A 19,376-nucleotide genomic window follows, 5' to 3' on the forward strand; every position below is an offset into this window, starting at 1 on the left:
AATTGTTCCCATCCTGTTACCTGCCGCCATTCCTTCATCCATCCTAAATTAATTGTGAATTAAGTAGGTACCTATCGTTAGAAATCTATCTATTCATTATAAAATGTCATAGTTTGGTTTCCCCTAGGATTTCGCAAAAGTAGCCCGACCCCCCGGTTGGACTAACTTGCAAAAAAAGGCAACTGGATGTCATCAGGTGGATACCATCTTTTACACGGCTCTTGACATGGGCGATCAAAAAGGGTGTATGTATTCTACAAAGTACAAACAAACTTGCCTACACCTGTGACCAACTTTTTAAAGAACTACATACCTACTATGAAACGTCAATGTGGAACAAACATGATGATGGACATATACTAGCTACTTTGTAAAGAGGTAGGTAGGTTATACCTAAATAGATAGGTACATACAGAGATGATAACGAGGCTGCTGATACCAAATCGCGTGAGTATATGAGATAAACTCGGTACCTACCAATACATTTTCATATCTGAGCAATTGATTGGATAGCTATAAAGTGTAGGTATGACAAGCCGTAACAACCCAACCAATTGCCAGCGAGTTTGGCTTAAGTTTTTATTTAGTAGAGATACATTTAGGTAGGTAGAAAAGTGTGGTATTATTTCTAGGTTGGCATAGGAAGGTAGGGATAATAAAAGTCAAAATATTAGCTGAACACCATCTCATAAAAAGTTGAGCCTTGCCCTGCGCAATTTGGGCAAAAAACCAGCAATTTCTGGTAACCATTAAATCCAAACTACCTACTTCGTTATTAAAAAAACTTACAAAATAATATTAGCTGAACCCGCGGGACGGGAGGGTAGGAAGTACCCCCCTACTTATATTAGATTACCTGTGAGATTACGACGTTATAGCCATGTATAGAAGAAAAATACATGCTGCGCCGACCACAAATTATTTGGGAATGTACCTGCCACAGGAATGTATTTGAGCATTTACTTATTTGGATAACATTAAACAAGGGCGAAGATGGGACCTAACGGCCGTCTTAAGCATGCCGGGACCAATGGATAACCAAATGGTACACCTACTATGTTTTCTCTGCATCACCCTTAGGTATATCTTGGACACCAATGACTGTGTTTCCAATGGCACGTTAAACTGTAGGTCCCGGCTGTTAGTGAACATCTTCGGCAGTCGTAACGGGTAATCAGAAGCCAGTAAGTCTGACAACCAGTCATACCCAAGGGGTATTAGGTTGCCCGGGTAATTGGGTTGCGGAGGTCAAATAGGGCAGTCGCTCCTTGTAAAACACTGATACTCAGCTACATCCGGTTAGACATTATTATGTCTTATTGGGTTATTACCCCCACATAATTGGGAAAAGGCTCGGAAAAATTAGCCGTAAAGGCAAAATAATATTGTTCTACGGCTCTTCGCCATCTTCGAAACGACTTGGGACACAGTAGTGCCCTCGCGAAGATCAAGCAAAGCCTACCCTCCTTTTCTCAATCGTACATTCATTATAAGTCAATGACATTCATGCACGATTTAAATGCACGTTGTTGCCAGTTTTAAATATAATTTGTGCTATTTACATCAGCTGTCATCAAAACTGACATAACGAATGTCAACAACATGCCAATCTTGACATCCGTGTTTTGAGGTTAACCTGGGCGTTTTGCTTACATTTGCTATTTAATAAGTTTGTTGTAGAAGGCGTAATTTTAATTTCTAGTTTTGTCAGTGAACTTTAATATTAAGCTATGGAAGCAAAGGAATTCGATGCCACTTTAGGTGGTACTGAAAACCTGCCGTACGCAGCGAATAGTTTGAAGTTTGCTGCCTCCAGGAGCGTAGAAATCGCAGCAATGACTGAAAGTATACTAAGGCCAAGCAAAACTAAACTGATATTTCAAACATTGCCGGTACACATGAGGCGGCGGGTAATGAGCCACAACTGTAAACGATTGCCGCAAAAGTTACGAAAAGGCCATTTAGAACAGTTAAAAAAGAGTGGGCTGCCTCCTAAACAAAAACGACCATCTAGGAAATACAGACGTCGACCAGCGAATCTATTAGAAGAGTATAATCGACGACAAAAGCGTAATGTTTGGTTAGAAACACATATATGGCATGCAAAGAGATTCCATATGGCTGAACGTTGGGGACATCGCCTGCCGTACGCGCCGTGCGACAAGGCGTTCAGAGCATGCTATAGAGGCAGTTCTGCACACTGCCTTCTACAAGACATATCTTACCACATACCAATTCAAATAACAGGCAAAGTACAAAATATCAAAGACATGTTTGCAAAGATAACTAGTAGTGTTTGTGGTTTAAGCATTGTTGCTATGGCTTACATAAAAGGTACAAGACAAGGAACAGCCCATATCTTTGGGCTAAACTCATTTCCTTTTGGTTATATAGGTAAAGTACAATTTATTTGGGTACCAAGTGATAGCACGGTTAAAACCTTGTGGCTTTTTGTTCATCCATCACAAATAAAAGCCATACAATCAGTTCTTGAAGAAGCTTCTCGTCCACATGACAAAGAAGACTATGATATAGCTAGCAAAAGGAGAAAAATTGAGAATGATTCAGCAATTAAAATACAAGTAATTCCACAAGCCTTCAACAGATTTCGTCTAACAGGGCCGAACAGTCATGCAGTGCTAGCTCAGAGCTTAAAGTGTGTGAATGATATTGATTGCATCAAAAATGATAACTGGGTATCCTTACATAAGCCTAAAGATTTAAAAGACAAGGATGAATACTGGCAAAGTATAAGCACAGCTAGTACTCCAGCTCAACTACCCTCAAATATGATTGTTGGGCTAGTTGTTAAAGATCCTCGCCTTAGTCGGCCTTCACGGCGCACAAAGGCAAAACAAGACTCAAATACTGAAATCAGTATAGAATCTTTACTTACTGCTCCACCATACCTATCCAGTTCTCCACTATGGGATGTTAAAATACATGAAAGTATTAAAAAGGAGTCAATGACCAACGGCCAGTTTGTGAAGCATGTAACCAAGAATCAGTTAGTTCCGGGTGAGATTGATGAGCATGACCCAGCTTTGCAGAGTGTGCCTATTGTACTGATTCAGAGATCCGGTTCCCAGAACTCTGAATTTAAGAAGATTGGTATGTTAATTTATTTATTTATTTACATACATTTCAAATATTAAATGCAATCAGTTTTTTTTATATGATTTTAAATTTCAGGATATGGGAGTGGTTGGGATATTATTATACCTCGAGGTTATGCTCTGCCATTCTGGCTCACATTCATTATGTTTGGAGCAAGATCAGGAGGTTTGAGAGAAACGGAAAGTGTAGCATTTGAAATGGGGGAATGTTATCTACCACCAGATTCTGATGCTGGGAAGGAAAATGAAAAACTGATAGAAATAGAATCAAGAGAAAAGTACTTTAAATTACCTCCTAGCAAAAGAGTTAATTATGTGAAAATAGGAATAAATAGCCCTTTTATATGTCCCTGGAACATATTGCTGACTGATTGGTGTGGTAATCAAGTTAATGATTATTTTGTATTACGAAATAGAAGTCTCTTGAATGGAATACAGGTAAAATACAAATATGACTGAAATACGGATTTTTTTAAATTAATCATGTCATTAATAATGATTTTGGTTTTCAGGATTCTGTTACTAGAAAACAAAGTTTACCAAATGTAGAAAATGCAGGTTTCTGCTTAATTCCAGTCTACATAAAATTAGTTGCCAAAGGTAGTCTACACAAACACTCACTAATATGCTTACCAGAAGCTAGTGATGTTAATAATGTTAAAACCTTATTTGAGCCACATCATGAAGACCCCAATGAAAAGCTTAGAAAGCTCAGACGTGTTGAGCACTTTAAATTCTTAAAAAAGTGTAAGAGACACAATGCAAAATTAAAAAAGAAAAAGGTATGTCCATACATGTATTTAAAAAAAGCTATCATAAAATAATACCAATTTTATTTATCTCATGTTCTGAATGTTTCAGGTAACTTCGGAAAAGTTACACAAAAAGGTCAAATCTGAGCCATCAGAATATGTAAAAACAATGAGAGTGTTATGGCTTCCTTCCAAAGTTGTAACAGTCCGGAATACAGCCTCGAGACAAGTGATGGGCTATGTATCACAAGGAGCATTCAGTTTCACTGAAGGACATAGTTGCGGCATTGGCTATATTGCATATAATGCCCTGCAACTACTACTAAATAATGGACTCAACCAAGTCTTGGTGAGAACCACATCATCAAGAAAATATAGACTTGCAAATATAGTGGTTATTAATCCTACGTAAATAAAAACAATTTCTTAGAAAATTATGTATTTTATTCTTTTACTAATTATGTTATAACATATTCTAATTCACCATAAAACCTACGTTTCTAGGTTCCGCCCTCAGTATGTGATGAATAGCAAAAATAATTTACTATGTTCAAACACTTGTCAACAGTTTTAAAGATACACCCGCTTTCTCCGTCAGCACAACAATGATTAGGGAATACATCTGAGCATAACATAATCACTTCTCAGAATTTCTTTTGTTTATGAGATTTCATAATTGAATCAACACGATGCAGTTATAATTTAAATGCTTAAATTTGTACGAGGTCAACTCTGCCTGGATAAAGGTTCACTAGAACTATACAGTTTTTACAGTAACACGCGTACGTCGAATTTGTGGGATAGGCCCGCGGATACACAGAGTACAATTTATGCTACTACAGTCAAACACCAGGCAAAACCGAATATTCGGCGCAGATACCGAAACAGCCTAAATCATGAGATGTACACACGCTCGGTATAAGATTATCCCTAGATTTTAGACCGCTTCCTGGCAATCGCATCTTCTACCGCCTTCAGTTGTTTTAACAATTCCTCTCGCCTTGATACTGATTTCTTGGCCGGCGCAGTATTTATCGGAGACGTCGCTGACCGCTTCTTGCCTCCCGACTCTGAAAAGTTATGAAGACCATGAAATCAAGACACTTTCATTCTATTTATATAATTGCAACAGCTAATAAGTACAATGATACAATAATGTAGAAATGTGATTCTTACCTTTATCGCTGGGGACCTCCTTCTTGCTGGTAACAGTTGTCACAGCCGCCGCTAAACCAGCGCTGGTTTTTGCATTTAACCTGTGCAGTAATTTTGTATGATGACTTCACATGAAGCTAGAGAGTCTAGCTTATATTATTAAGATCCTAGGATTGTAAGCTGTGTAGATAATCCAGTATGTCTATTCTTGGAAGTTAGGCACAAGCACCACAATTTTCATTATCTTGCTTGAAGGGATTGTCATTTTCTTTTTAACTTAACGAGGGTTTAACTGATGCGTTAAAAATATGATTCCTAATAGCAATGCCGATTTAGTGGATTCTCCCTAAACGGGTAACGCTATTTAAGGCATAATTTTATACCCAGAATCAAATATTAATAACTTGTAGTTGGATAATAATAACGTTAAAATTACCGCAGTTCCTATTTTAGACAATTGTATACCCAATATTAAACTTTTTTAAGGCTTGTAGTTGGATAATTTTATAAAATTACCGCAACTACAGCCGGTACATACAATATTATTGTTTATACTAATTATTATAAGCTGATATTTTACCTGGGTCTGGCGGCCGCGTTGAGCAGACGCGCATGTCGTGCTCGGCGAGCGCCGGAGCTGCCTGAAGATGATGACGAATGCGACTCGCTCTCCGACTCGCTTGATGACGATGACGATTCTAAAACAGAATTCATTCACATTAATATTGCAAAAATAAATTAGGTACCAATAGAAACCAATTATCTATTACATTAGGTTTAGCTGCCAGTCTATCCGGATACAGTAAAGTATCGGTGTTTTATATAAAGCGATTGCCTACCAGACAGCCTCTACCTAATTACCCGAGCAATATGCCCTACGGCCCATGGAAAGTTAGCTGTCAGATCTTAATCGCAACTGGTCATTGGTGAAATTATGAATAAGTGACTAGAGACACTGTTATTTAGCATTTAAATACGTACCAGAGCCCGACGACGAGGATCGCGAATATTTCTTCCTATCCCTGTTGCGACTCGACGCCTTGTTGCGCCCGTAGGGGTCCATTTCATCCTAGTCAAAATATCTTAAGTATTATAAAAAACGTAAACATTGAAACTTATTATACCCTCCAGAAAAGAGCATTCGTTATTTGTATGACACTAGTTGATTCTGCTATTTGATGGAGTAAGTGTAGAGGTTAGCATACAAGGGGTACGACGACAAGAGAGAATTTAAAGGAGTACATGAAAAATGATGTGTGTAGTCACAAGTAAATTAGGGTAGTGAGCACTACGGTAGTTCGGTCACTATACCTTGTGTCGGTGCAGCGCGTGTGAGGCGGGCGGCGGCGGGTTGGCGGACAGCTGCCGCGCCGCCGCCGGGGACGGAGCCCGGCGCCGCGGCGCGGGCGGGTTCATGGCCGTCGCGCGGGCCGTCGCCAGCCGCCGCTCGCGAACTATCACTGACGGCGACAACCTGCACCACACCAACCTCATTATACAAACCGTGGGCTGATGCACCTTCCAGCCTAGGTTATTTAGGTAATCTACATTCAGCGTAAGAAAAAAACAAACAGCGGAAACCGAGTGTTGTGGCGCATGGGAGAGGCCCATCAGAGGACGCAGAAGAAAATATAGCAAGAACTTTAGAAAAAACTCGGTATATTTCCATAGATAGAAGAAGTAGCAAAGAAAATTGTTCAATTATAGCGAAGATTTTCAGGAAAACGCGCTTTTCGATATAAGCGAAGAATATCGCGTTCCCGGGAGCAAAATTAAAGAATAAAGAAGACGCATATTTTGTATTGAAATGGAGAAACATCTATCTCACCTTTGTCTGGAAGACGAAGAGGCCCGCCTCTTGCGGCGGGCGCTGGGCGAGCGCGAGCTGCGGGAGCTGGAATTTGAAGAGCTGCGGAGTGAGCGGGAGCGGCGGGGGACAGCATGCGACACGCACACGCCGGGACATGTGACAATGATATCAACAACGAGCATGCAGTGTGGTGGTTAATCCAGATTATAATGACAGTCATGAGGAATCGAACACCGCAAACACCACAACGTTAGACGAGTTATGAAAGCGAAACCCATCGCCCAGGGGAGGGGGACGAAGCAGGAGAAAATTTCAATTAAAATATCGTATTGTAAAATAAACATGGACATCACATTTACATCAGGGAACAAGTATTTTAAGATATCAAAAAAAGGTAGTGCTATTTGGGTCTTCTTTCGATTTTGGGTGCACCATAATAATAAAAAACCTACCTTCATTCATTATTGCTTTACTCCTCTTAGACCATTACATTTATCAAAAAACTTAATTCAATACAACTATGCCTAAATAGCTCATTTTATCTGCACCACTGTCTTACTGTCTTAGTACCGATATCTCAACGAAGACCTACAACCTAAACACTACCTACCACCTAAAAACTATAATTTTTAACCTAAGATAATATTATTCATCATACAGTTCAAATCGAATATCTTTACCCCTCCAAAGTATTCAATAACCAAATTGTTTGGTCAAAACAATCGTTGAGGGTTGCTACACACATAAGCGATATATAAGTCGAACAACAAAGCCAACCCGAGGCAATGACTACACTTATTCGGCTTGTGCCGATCGAGAACTACCTTGATCGCTAAATGCCGAACGGTATGTGTTAACTCTTGCGGTTCTTGAGATTCGGCAGCCGATCGCATAGTGAGCATTCATTTTTGATCGACTTCTCATATATTCGGTTTTATCGCCCAGATGTGCCGAATAATGCCGGGCCGCTTATGTGTACCTATAGCAACCCTAAGTCAAAGTTATTCGACCAGAACTGTAAAATATCTTATGACCAGGTATTTTAAACAATAAATATGATCGTACCTGGATGATGAGTAAGAGTCATCAGAGGAGGGTGGTTTCCTTCTCCTGGCTGCGGGTTCGGCCCGCATCCAGGGATCGGCCCAGTCCTCCGTGCGTCCGTCCCCGCGCCGCATGTCGCGTCCCTCCCGTCCCTCCCTCACCTCGCGTCCCTCGCGACCTTCCCGCCTTTCTACCTCCGCGCGTTGGACGATTACTTCGCGAGATGGACGGACGCGACGCTGTTGCAAAAAAAAGCATTTCCCTTAGAAATTAATAATATAGAATAAGGGTAAGCTTCTGTGTTTTTTATTGTTTGTAATTGATGTATGAAAACTGGCTGAGATTTATAGTAGGTACAGAAAATAATAATTTTCAAGTTAGATCATAGCATGTTTGCACCAAACGGTTATAAATCTGTCTTCATCTTCTGAAATGTTCGTAGAATAATGTTTCTCTAATACCTGCATACCCAAGTGACATTTCACTGGATTAAAACACCTAATCTAGAAATCTAAAAAAAAATATGCGAACCTTATGATATGGCCCTTCCTCAGGCACGGGAACCCTGTCATCGTAGTGGGGCACTCTGTCGTATGCGGCTCGCTCGCGCTCGTACATGTGCTCGCGTTCGTAGAAACGTTCGCGCTCGTCAACCGGCGGGCGGGGGAAGCGGCCGCGGTACATAGGACCGTACGGACTGTAGGATAAAATATTTTAGGTTTTATATGTTGGAACTAGCTTCCGCCAGAGATTTCACCTGCCTCTCATGGGAACCTTTACTTTAAGCACCTAGAAGGAATTTGTCTACAGCTTTCCTTGATAAATGGGCTATCTAACAGTGAAACATTTTTTCAAACCATTCCTTCCCGAGCTGTTCAATCAAAGAAACAACTGCTTTATAATATTTCGTGTATAGATCAGAATTAGTTAACGCACGGAAAGATAAAATATGTTATTATTATTTTTTTTTTTTTGATGTTCTAATCATTTCATAATTATGTATTTCATCTATGATAAGCGTGCCTAAAAATGGGCATACAACTTTTACAAAAATAAATAGGTCAGTTTTGTACATTTACCTGGAAAAACAACTCCATATAAAATCATCCCCACATACAAAAACTCACCCTCTAAAAGCCTCAGGGTCTCTATAATGCGGCGGCGCGGGTCCGTCGTGATGTCTCGGCGGGGAGGCCCCGACTGCCGCGGCGGCGTACGCGAGCTCCGCGTCCGGGTCATGTACCACGCCACCCACGGAGAGATGGAGTTTCTTCTCTTCAAAGTCCATGTCTTGTTCTTTACGTTTGTTCGCTATTCGGAGCATCTGAGAATGAATTTTGCTTTTGGTATAGGTTATTATTACTTATTGGTCGTCTTTACTAAACAGATCAAGACAGCTATCTATGACAAATGCAGATCAAATATCCATACAAAAAAAAAGTAAATTGATAAATACATAATAACGTAATTGTACATGCACAAATTGAAATGATTTTGAAGTTTGAATGTAAACTATTTCACTGCACAATGAGATGTTTTGATTACATGAGGATTCGTTTTCTCTTTATTTGTAACCTTTTCCCTTTCCTGAGGTGAGAATTACATTGCGATGACCTAAAATAAATTGGGGATAGGGCAGAAAGAAGGACGAAATCAGACTGACCTAATGCATAAACGTAAATGTTTATGCATACTTTTGAAACTTAATGAATAAGACCCTCCACAAACGGACACTGGAGTCACAAATAAATGACATATAAAGTATAAACAAGTATTACCTCTTTAGCAGTCCTAAGTCCTCGCTCCCAGGCGGACTCGGGCGGCGCCTGGTCCCGCGCGGGCGCGGGGTAGGCGCCCGACGCCGGCACGCCGCGCACCACGTCAAACATGTTGTAGTTGCCCTTGTCCGTCACACCCGGGTGCAGGAACCTGGGAATAAGAGTTATACAGTCTGTGGTTATATATCCTACGGGAAGAGTGGCCAACCAGTCGATAACGACTGTTAATCCAGTCTAATTGTATCAAGACTAAAACTATGGTGTTCCATTAAAGGTTTTAAGAGGTGTCTAATTGGTAAATCGCAAAGTTTCGTTAGGAAACAGTAGGTCTTGGGTCTTCTTCTGTTGGCCACCAATGTCCTACAAGATTGTACAAACTATTGTAGTTGGTAAGACATGAAATGAGTTGGCAGGTGTTAAGAAATCGTATGGGCTTTGTGTAGGTAGTACTTAAATGTACGTCAATTTCGTAGATATTTATTTATTAATCCCACTTTCTTACCACAGTTTTCAATCCCCTTAAAAAAACACCATCATCTCAAAAGATAGTTAACATACCTGCAGCTAACACCCCACGTACATGCGCCTCTTGAGAAGAACCGGCAGACGGGCCGCGGTTCACTCTCCTCGGGTCGTCGCTCCGCTTCATCAGACACCTCGCCTTCCTCTAGCGATGAACCACGGGACCGCCTCGCCGCTCTTACGTCCTCTGTACATTATTAAATTAGCTATACTAATATAATGAAGAAAAAACATTTTTTTTATTGTACCATCCGGTTAGACTGGAAGCTGACCCCAAAATAGTTGGGAAAAAGGCTTGGAGGATGATGATGACCATAAAGCCTCAAAAACTGATGAATGGATCTGAAAAAATCTTTCAGTGTTGGTCTGGTGACATAGATTTTGTTCAGGTACAGTATGTAGATTCTACGGAGTCCGCAAGAAAAAGCTGGTTAATTATAAATTAAAATCATTCTGTGATAAATCTGTTTTATCTAATCTCTAATTCTCAGATATATAAGCACGTTTCTGCGCTACTATCGATTTGACACGTATTATTTACATGTACAAGGCATAACACCGATTAGCGACCCTTTGAATAGAAATATTGCATTATTCTATATTCTATCTAATTATTCATGTTATTCTTACAATATTTTGAATATATTTTACCTAATTCTACCATACCTTTTTCTGTCGCTTTATCTTCAGCGTCGCCATTTGATTGTTCTACAGGTTTTGGTTCTATACACTCCCCTTCTTCGGCTTCAAAATCTAACTGTTCTTCCCCATCTTCCGTATTGCTAGTCTTTTCCTGTGGTACCTGAAGAACCATATTGTGTCAAAAAAAATCTTTACAACCAAAGAAAAAAAAGAACCGTAGTGTCATCAATGCTGTTATTAGAATAAAAATAAGAAGCATTTGTTTAGAATTACTTTTTCGAGTTTATGTGTTTCGCCTTTTCCACTATCTGAACGTGGTGAGGACTGTGTACTTGTTCCGTTCACTGGTTCCGCTTTGTGTTCGGGTGATGCTGGTGGAGACTTAGGCTAAAACAAACAGACAAAAATTGTAGCAAGATTCACTTTGTAATAATATATCTCTTTATATCCATGACTCCATGAGCTGTTTGTACCTTTGATCCTTTTTCAGAGTCTTCTGGGCCCATAGAATCTAAGTCAGAAACATCAGAAAGATCCTCATGACTTATATTAAGATCCTTTCCATCAGGTTTCTCACTAGTCCTAGATTTACTTCTTGATTTCCTGTCCTCTTGATCTGATTCCATTTCACCTGAAAGAGTTTGAATTCATTACCTTGTGGTTTTTTAAGTAAAATTGGTACATACAGGAATTCAGTGTTGACTTCTAGTTTTATTTTCTTGCTACAAATAGTAAAAGTACCTTCTGAAATTTCTTCTGTAGCAGGATCCTTATTACTCCGTTTATTGTACGAAGAACTCCTACTAGACTGACTGGAGTCTGACCTACTGCGGGCCCGAGGGACAGGGACCATCTTTTGTTCAGCTTTTGTATGTCTCCTCCATTTCTCATTCCTCTCCTTTGGGCTCCACTCATTACGTTTAACAGAAGGTGAAGTGCGAGGAGATGATCTATATGACTTTCGATCTGGTGAAGGACTTGACGAGGGGGATCGGCGGCTGGGATGCCTCACAGAGTCAGGTGAAGCAGGTCTGGATCTATTATCTGGAGAGCCAGGAGGAGACCTAGCTGAGCTACTCGGACTCTGTGGTGTCTTAGGACCATCCCCTGCTGATGGAGCTGAAGAATATTGATCACCATGCCCAGGTGAGCCCACATTAGAACCCACATCACTTGGTGAGTGTGGTCCCTCTGGTGACTTAGGGCCTACTGGTGAACCAGGCATTGAATTTTCTGGCGAATTTATATCAGAATGTGCGCCACTCAAGTTATCCGGTGACCGTGGTGGCTTTCCATGAATTGGAGACTGTGGCGATGGTGACTGTGACCGACTTTCAGGGGAAGGGGAGCGTGGTCCTTGGGACCTAGGGGATCTTGGGGAGCGAGGTGGGGACTTTGCATCCTTTTTAGAAGGTTCACTTCTATCTGATGATGAGCTCCTTCTACTTCTACTCCTAGAGCTTGTACTGCTACTACTCGATGAAGACTGATCACGAGAGTCTTCCGAATCCATCTCTGTAAAAATGGAAGTGTCAAATGAAGCTTATAGCTCTTGGAACATAGGTCCCAACCCAAACAAGCACTCTGATTGTTATTTCATTTATTTCAATAGCTTCAACCAGTCAAAATATGCAATACTGCTTCAAAATGTTAGTTCAAACAATTTCAATGTACTTCAACAGCGGCAAATATCCGTAGACCAATTTTAAATCATTGAAAATTGTATTAATCCCATAAATAAAAACTCAAAAAGCATGTAAAATGATGAAAACAGTATATTTTTTTTATTGCTTTACTAAAATAATACAAATTACTTAATAGACTGTACAATAAACATAATTATATAGAAATTCCTAATGCTTTATGAATGATTACTATTCATTTGTGTGCTACCTGTCACCTGACAAAGTACCTCACCTAATTCATTAAAGTTATCATGAAAGTAGAAGTAAAGCACAAGTAGTGCTTAAAATATATTGAAACAAACATGTCAAGGTTAGGTCAAACTAGCATTATCATAATTAATTTAATAATTTCAATACCGATCAAGATTTACAAAACATGCATACTGCTGTTAACTCACCTTAGTAATTTGGTAATAAATAATAATTAATAACAATTTATAAATGTACAACTACTACAAAAATTGGACACTACTATCATTCTTGAGTATTCCTACCTACTTTTAATCAAGTCCTGCATTATCGAATACCAAATGGGGCATTACAATGAAGACCAGTTCTGTATTTTATGTTTGTATGAATAATATGAATGTTTATCAAAACTTTAAAAGTAATCATCAAAATGTATCAACGTGGTTCAAAAATGTACTCATTACTTTATACAACTGGTAATTGGAATGCTACGTTGTGATGTATATTGGAAGACACATCCAGCCTTACCTTCACGACGACGCCTCGAAGCCAGAATTGGTTGCACTTTGTAACACTTTTCATATTGCAAAGACTTTCAACTTTATAATCACAACACAAACGAAACTTAGGTCTGTCACATATACTTGTGAACAACTTTTAACTTTTTTGAACGATAAACTGACGAAAACTTAGTAAAATCAACACTACTTCAACATGGCTGTGATACTGAAGGAAATATATGAACATAATAAATAATCACTTTCCAGTACTTCCGTAGGGTTAACTTACGCCCTTACCTTTACTGAGATGGATTAGACGGTTAATTTCTTGAAGTAATCGTTATTTATAATAAAAATAATCCTTTATTTGCGCCGCTAACGATTCTCTCTCAACGAAGCGAAGTCATCAAATCCATAGACTAAAAAACACAATCAATCAAAAATCCAAAATGACGCCTTGAACTAGAGGTGGGACACAAATTTATTACTAAATAGTCTATGCTTTCGTCGCTTTTTGCACGTGGAAGGCTACCTTAATATACGGTTTTCAAGATTTTTTTTTTCTAGAGGCAATTTTTTTATAGTGTTTAACACTTAATTTGAATGCGAAAGATATGAAAAAAATTAAGCCACTAACTAACTATGTTGGGGTCGGCTTCCAGTCTTACTTTGGAGACTATTTTATTTACAATTTCTTGGTTGCGGATTCAAGGCCACCATAAACTGAAATAATTTTTTGTGATAGTGGCAACATTGCTTTTGTAAAAAAAAGTATAGATTAATCTATGAATTCAAGAATTCGAAAAAGGGCGCCAAAAAATTGTATTTTTATTTCATCAACCTATTTCGATTTTTTCCGATTTCAGAATGATTGATCAAGCTCTAGACGATAACGTTTCTGAAAATGACGAGGAGGAAAGCTTTTTCCAAGATGTAGACATATTACAGAAGCATGGTATCAACGTAGCAGACATAAAAAAATTAAAAGCGGCAGGAATATGCACTATAAAGGGGATTCAGATGTCCACAAAGAAGAAACTGTGCAATATCAAAGGTTTTTCTGATACTAAAGTTGAGAAAATCAAAGAAGCTTGTCAAAAAGTTGCAACTCTTGGTTTCATGACGGCGTTAGAAGTGAGCGATCGGCGGAAACACGTTTTCAAAATTAGTACGGGGAGTAAGGAATTAGAGTAAGAAGTAACATTACCTACTTATTTAAAAGATCTACTAAATATGTTCCTAACTAATCAGTTAGGTACCTATCTATAGTCTTTTCAAAGTAAGGTACCTGGTATAATGGACCTATCAGCTAATGGTGGAGTCCAATCGTCCGTTCATCAAGTTTTTCTAGGCATACCTATATCGGTCCATTATTTAAATGTATTTCAGTTACTTAGAGATTTTTAGTGACCCGAGATAAAACATCCCATATGTATATGAAGTAAGTAGTTGACATCAAATCAATCACGAGTCATCAACGTTTACCGAGTTTATTTCCTTACAGGGGCCCGATTCTCCTAATTTTACTTAAGCGACATACGATTCACATTCGACTGTGATTCAATCACGACTCGATTACGATTGAAGCATATGTGGCATTCCGCTATTTTTTCTTTGAAATAAACGTTTTTATCCTTTTCTGTCATTCAATAATGAATCATTTTGTCTGCAAATGATTTACGATTGCAATATGATTGTAAAGCAAACTACCGTATAGATAGACCAAAATCACCAAAATAGCAGGGCCCCGATTCTCCTAAGTTAATAATGTCAAAATCGAATAGAAATCGAATCGCGATATGATCGCAATAGCAGTTTTAACCATATCGGGCATTCTGCTACTAATAAAAGACCAATCGTATTCGATTGACATTTGATTGGTGTGCGATTGGTCTGCTATTTTGGTAATTTTGGTCTATACGGTAGTTTGCTGTACAATCATATTGCAATCGTAAATCATTTGCAGACAAAATGATTCATTATTGAATGACAGAAAAGGATAAAAACGTTTATTTCAAAGAAAAAATAGCGGAATGCCACATACGCTTCAATCGTAATCGAGTCGGGATTGGATCTCAGTCGAATCGAGTCGAACGTGAATCGTATGCCGCTTAAGTAAAATTAGGAGAATCGGGCCCCTGATCAATCGCACACTAATCATCGTTTTTATGATCTTCGTTATTATAAGTACTAAGAATTTACTTAAGTACCTACCCACGTCCTACTGAGCGTACCTATTGATATTCTCCTATTGCTGAGTAATAAATAAGTTTTTTTTTATTGTAGTAAGTTACTGGCTGGCGGAGTGGAATCAATGGCGATTACTGAAGTGTTCGGTGAGTTTCGCACAGGCAAGACTCAACTATCGCACACTTTATGCGTTACCACGCAAATCCCCAACTCTACTGGTTACCACGGCGGGAAAGTCATGTTCCTTGACACTGAACATACATTGTATCCTTTGTAATTAAGTACCTATATAATTTAGTTATTTACCTCGACCTATGTAAAGCAGATATCAACCACTAAATGGCAATTAAAATACATTAGTTTTCAAATGATCGACATAAATATAACACCTGTGTTCTAAGGTATACTTAAGAGGCAATTATCATAATTCATAAATACCTATACGTACGATAACAAGTTAGGTACCTACATAATATTAGATTGTACTATAACAGGTGTTACTAACGGGTGCCCCTTGCTACCTATTAAATAATCGGTTTCCTGCTGTCAGACCTTTTGTAGGTAGGTGTATGGAGTCGGGACCCAGCGTTAACTGTAGCTACGTAGGTATCTATTTATCAATTAAATATAATATCCAAGTTATGTAAAATTAGCAGTTTTCTAAAGAGATAGAAGAGCTTCATAAAAATACAAAATCAGTTTATAGTTTCCCTTTAAGAAGTGTGTCATGGCCATCTCAGGCCATCTCATCTCATACATACTTACCTACATATTAATTTGTTATGGCATAATGCTTCATTTTCTTTAGATGCCTTGGTACTCACCTGATTAATATTCATGAATACCCACCATATAATTACATTATGTAGGTAATAAATAACTTACCTGTTTATTAATTTACCTTGTAGCTAGAAAAATATTACGCTCAAAACACCGTAACGATGGGCATATTATATAGATAATACATTTGTATAAATACCTATACCAGATATTATATCAAGATGACTGAGTAGGATCGTATACCAAAGACTTCGCAATTGCATTGTAAATTGTAGTTATTTAGATAATTCCTCAACAATACATCAGCCGGCCTGACCGACTGCGGCCAATTGCAGACAGATTCAATTTAGACCAAAGTGCAGTCCTAGATAACGTGCTATACGCCAGAGCATATACGTCAGAACATCAGGTTAGTAGATCCTTGAAGTACCTATATACTTTCTAGCTGTTCCTTAGAAATTTTAAGTACTCTGAATGTCCACCCTTAACTCCTACACACGTCTTAGTTTTCTCGCAATAAAGGTATTCCATTTTCTCGTCACAAACTCAGGAATGTTCTCGAGAGTCTTCACCTTACGAGGTTTGAAGTGTCGCCTACCTACATCTTCAAACCACTTTTCCAGGAAGTCACCAAATCAAATACTAAGATATCAATATCAATGTTTTATATAAGTTCTCATGTCTTTTACAACCAGGCGGAATTGCTAGACTATGTGGCAGCCAAGTTCCACGAAGAAGCTGGGCTATTCAAGCTACTTATAATAGACTCTATCATGGCATTGTTTAGAGTCGACTTCTCAGGACGAGGCGAGTTGGCTGATAGACAGCAAAAACTAGCGCAAGTACTCTCACGGTTACAAAAGGTTTGTTCTTGTTCCGAGCTAGCTATTGTTCGTATCACCTGGGGCCCGATTCTCCTAATTTTACTTAAGCTACATACGATTCACGTTCGACTCGGTTCGACTGAGATCCAATTCCGACTCGATTACGGTTGAAGCGTATGTGGCATTCCGCTATTTTTTCTTTGAAATAAACGTTTTTATCCTTTTCTGTCATTCAATAATGAATCATTTTGTCTGCAAATGATTTACGATTGCAATATGATTGTAGAGCAAAATACCGTAAAGACCAACATCACGAAAATAGCAGACCAATCGCAAACCAATCGAATGTCGTTGGAATACGATTGGTCTTACGTTTATTTCAAAGAAAAAATAGCGGAATGCCACATACGCTTCAATCATAATCGAGTCGTGATTGGATCGCAGTCGAATGTGAATTGTATGTCGCTTAAGTAAAATTAGGAGAATCGGGTCCCAGAATGGAGCCAATTGTTATCAAGTAAGACCAAATTGGCTAGCTAACATGTATGGAACTTCTTCCCTTACTAGAATAAAACCCATTCGAATGTAAATCGGCACATCTACATAGTTATTTTGTTATTTATATACATAGTACTACTGCGTCTTAATATGCATGTGCAGTATTCGTGTCACGCAGTATTCTACGTCTTATTTCATGTGTATTGTAAGCGCCACTAAAATTAAAAAGAACTGCGTGTTATGAGTTTCCGAGCGAGTTCAAGATCACAGCAAACACATGATTAACTCGTTTGGTCTCAATAGATAAACATGCATCCGGTTTTGAACGAAACTACGTTTAATAACTCAGTTACTTGACTCGAGATAAAACAATAGACGGCCTTAATCAAGATCATTTGTCATGCTCATGGGTTTTAGTGCCGACTTTTCGCTTAGGTAGACGAATTAAGACTACAGTGAGATCGATGTTCCTAAAGTGAATAGTTTGTTCGTACATCAAAATTAGCACCTTCATGTTACTGAATTTTTTTCAAAATTATAATGTTGCATGACTTGACAGTTTGGTACTAAAAATAAAAAAAAGATAAAGGACAATTAGATACTAGCTAATAACTTACTTTCTTGCGTCATTGCATCGACCAGGTACCTAATTTAAATTTTATTATTTTACAATCTACACCTTGTACTTTGCGTAAAATTCATAGCTGGTTAATAATCTAAAATATAAATAAGGCCAGGTTCCCACTGCGCCGGATCGGCAGATCTGCCGAAAACCGGACACCGGACAGAGTGTTCACATTACATCGGATACCGGAAGAAATTCAGACAGTACCTCAGTTGAATTTGGACCTGCGTGCGCGTAAAATGGACGACGAAATTGTTGTGTTGTGGTGGTATCTTAATAGAAGGCAAAATAAAAGAAAACATTGGGTACACCCTATTTTACGGGAAAGATTTTCACTTGGAACACTAATGGGTAAACTTAGAAGAGACGAATGAAAGTTCTTCAATTATTTTCGAATGACAGCAACCACTTTTGACGATTCACTGGGACGACTAGACATAAGAGTACGAGATACAAGTGTCAGACAATGTATTTGCCCAGAACAAATATTTGGCCCGGTCGTTCTGCCGGCAATTCGTAGTGACAAAACGCTCGGTAAAAATGCCGGGCCCCGCAAAAATGCCGGACCCGGGATAATGTGAATAGCTTCATATAAATTGTACAGCCACTAGCTCTTCCGGCAGATTTACCGGCGCGTCAGATCTGCCGGTCCGGCGTAGTGGGAACCTGGCCTAAGGGAACAGAAAACGATACGTACCTAGGTAATTCTATTGAATTTATTAAATTGTTAACACATTATTTTATGATTTCCTTTTATCAGATATCTGAAGAATATAATGTCGCAGTTTTTATAACGAATCAAATGACAGCCGATCCCGGGGCAACGCTGTCTTTTCAAGTGGACCCGAAGAAGCCTATAGGGGGCAATATTCTTGCTCACGCATCTACCACGCGAATATCTTTGAGGAAGGGCCGTGGAGAAAATAGGATCGCTAAAATATACGATTCGCCCGATTTGCCTGAAAGTGAAGCCACTTTTGCCATAACAAATGGAGGTGTGGCTGATGCTAAAGATTAAACATTATTGAAACAATACGCTGTTTTATTTACGTAGTGATAGGAGTTCTTCCCAAACTAACATTAATGCGGGAATTAAATCCCATATTAATTTTGTTCAATACTTGACTTAATATGTTCATAGCAACCAGTTCATACCTAGGTAGCAACGCGCATTTGAAGTACTTAGGTAAATTATCTAATTAAAAATCTATAGGTATACTTAACCTAATGAGTAATACAAGATTAAATTAAATTACCTTATTAGTA

General features: G+C 38.8%; 3 protein-coding genes across 5 annotated transcripts; 2 read left to right on the top strand and 1 right to left on the bottom strand.

The window, feature by feature from the left end:
* Positions 1–1,621: 1,621 nt before the first annotated feature.
* On the top strand, positions 1,622–4,302 carry LOC124635374 (ribonucleases P/MRP protein subunit POP1). The gene is made up of 4 exons (XM_047171254.1): positions 1,622–3,111; positions 3,193–3,554; positions 3,629–3,898; positions 3,978–4,302. Exons 1-4 carry the CDS (start codon positions 1,731–1,733, stop codon positions 4,278–4,280), a joined length of 2,316 nt encoding a protein of 771 aa, XP_047027210.1. The 5' UTR covers positions 1,622–1,730; the 3' UTR covers positions 4,281–4,302.
* Positions 4,295–13,625, bottom strand: LOC124635373 (zinc finger CCCH domain-containing protein 18). 3 transcript variants are annotated; one of them, XM_047171253.1, is made up of 16 exons: positions 13,491–13,625; positions 11,561–12,334; positions 11,293–11,450; positions 11,093–11,206; positions 10,844–10,979; positions 10,214–10,364; positions 9,656–9,806; positions 9,005–9,201; positions 8,409–8,574; positions 7,899–8,116; positions 6,852–6,917; positions 6,335–6,497; positions 6,005–6,092; positions 5,604–5,721; positions 5,045–5,124; positions 4,295–4,938 (listed from the first exon to the last, which is right to left on the bottom strand). In XM_047171253.1, the coding sequence occupies exons 2-16, from the start codon at positions 12,330–12,332 to the stop codon at positions 4,799–4,801; spliced, it is 2,718 nt and encodes a 905-aa protein (XP_047027209.1). In that variant the 5' UTR covers positions 12,333–12,334; positions 13,491–13,625; the 3' UTR covers positions 4,295–4,798. The 3 variants fall into 3 exon arrangements, with proteins under 3 accessions (XP_047027209.1, XP_047027207.1, XP_047027208.1); XM_047171251.1 differs by having other exon boundaries at positions 6,852–6,932; XM_047171252.1 differs by lacking the exon at positions 13,491–13,625 and adding an exon at positions 13,222–13,482 and having other exon boundaries at positions 6,852–6,932.
* Positions 13,626–14,060: 435 nt separating this feature from the next.
* On the top strand, positions 14,061–19,143 carry LOC124635375 (meiotic recombination protein DMC1/LIM15 homolog). The gene is made up of 5 exons (XM_047171255.1): positions 14,061–14,383; positions 15,480–15,647; positions 16,470–16,572; positions 16,859–17,026; positions 18,871–19,143. The coding sequence occupies exons 1-5, from the start codon at positions 14,061–14,063 to the stop codon at positions 19,126–19,128; spliced, it is 1,020 nt and encodes a 339-aa protein (XP_047027211.1). The 3' UTR covers positions 19,129–19,143.
* Positions 19,144–19,376: the final 233 nt, after the last annotated feature.

This window comes from Helicoverpa zea, chromosome 12 (genome assembly GCF_022581195.2).
Source record: "Helicoverpa zea isolate HzStark_Cry1AcR chromosome 12, ilHelZeax1.1, whole genome shotgun sequence".
Lineage (NCBI taxonomy): Eukaryota > Metazoa > Arthropoda > Insecta > Lepidoptera > Noctuidae > Helicoverpa > Helicoverpa zea.

Bases quoted from the DNA above. Each gene is read 5' to 3' on its own strand.
- LOC124635373 (XM_047171251.1), bottom strand. From the start codon at position 12,332: ATGGATTCGGAAGACTCTCGTGATCAGTCTTCATCGAGTAGTAGCAGT. The intron at 8,117-8,408 runs GTTCGCATATTT...TTTTTGCAACAG, and splicing joins AGGAAGGGCCATATCATAAG to CGTCGCGTCCGTCCATCTCG. The intron at 6,933-7,898 runs GTACGATCATAT...CTCACTCCGCAG, and splicing joins GACTCTTACTCATCATCCAG to CTCTTCAAATTCCAGCTCCC.
- LOC124635374 (XM_047171254.1), top strand. From the start codon at position 1,731: ATGGAAGCAAAGGAATTCGATGCCACTTTAGGTGGTACTGAAAACCTG. The intron at 3,112-3,192 runs GTATGTTAATTT...TTTAAATTTCAG, and splicing joins CTCTGAATTTAAGAAGATTG to GATATGGGAGTGGTTGGGAT. The intron at 3,555-3,628 runs GTAAAATACAAA...TTTGGTTTTCAG, and splicing joins GTCTCTTGAATGGAATACAG to GATTCTGTTACTAGAAAACA.
- LOC124635375 (XM_047171255.1), top strand. From the start codon at position 14,061: ATGATTGATCAAGCTCTAGACGATAACGTTTCTGAAAATGACGAGGAG. The intron at 14,384-15,479 runs GTAAGAAGTAAC...TTTTTATTGTAG, and splicing joins ACGGGGAGTAAGGAATTAGA to TAAGTTACTGGCTGGCGGAG. The intron at 15,648-16,469 runs GTATCCTTTGTA...ACAATACATCAG, and splicing joins CTTGACACTGAACATACATT to CCGGCCTGACCGACTGCGGC.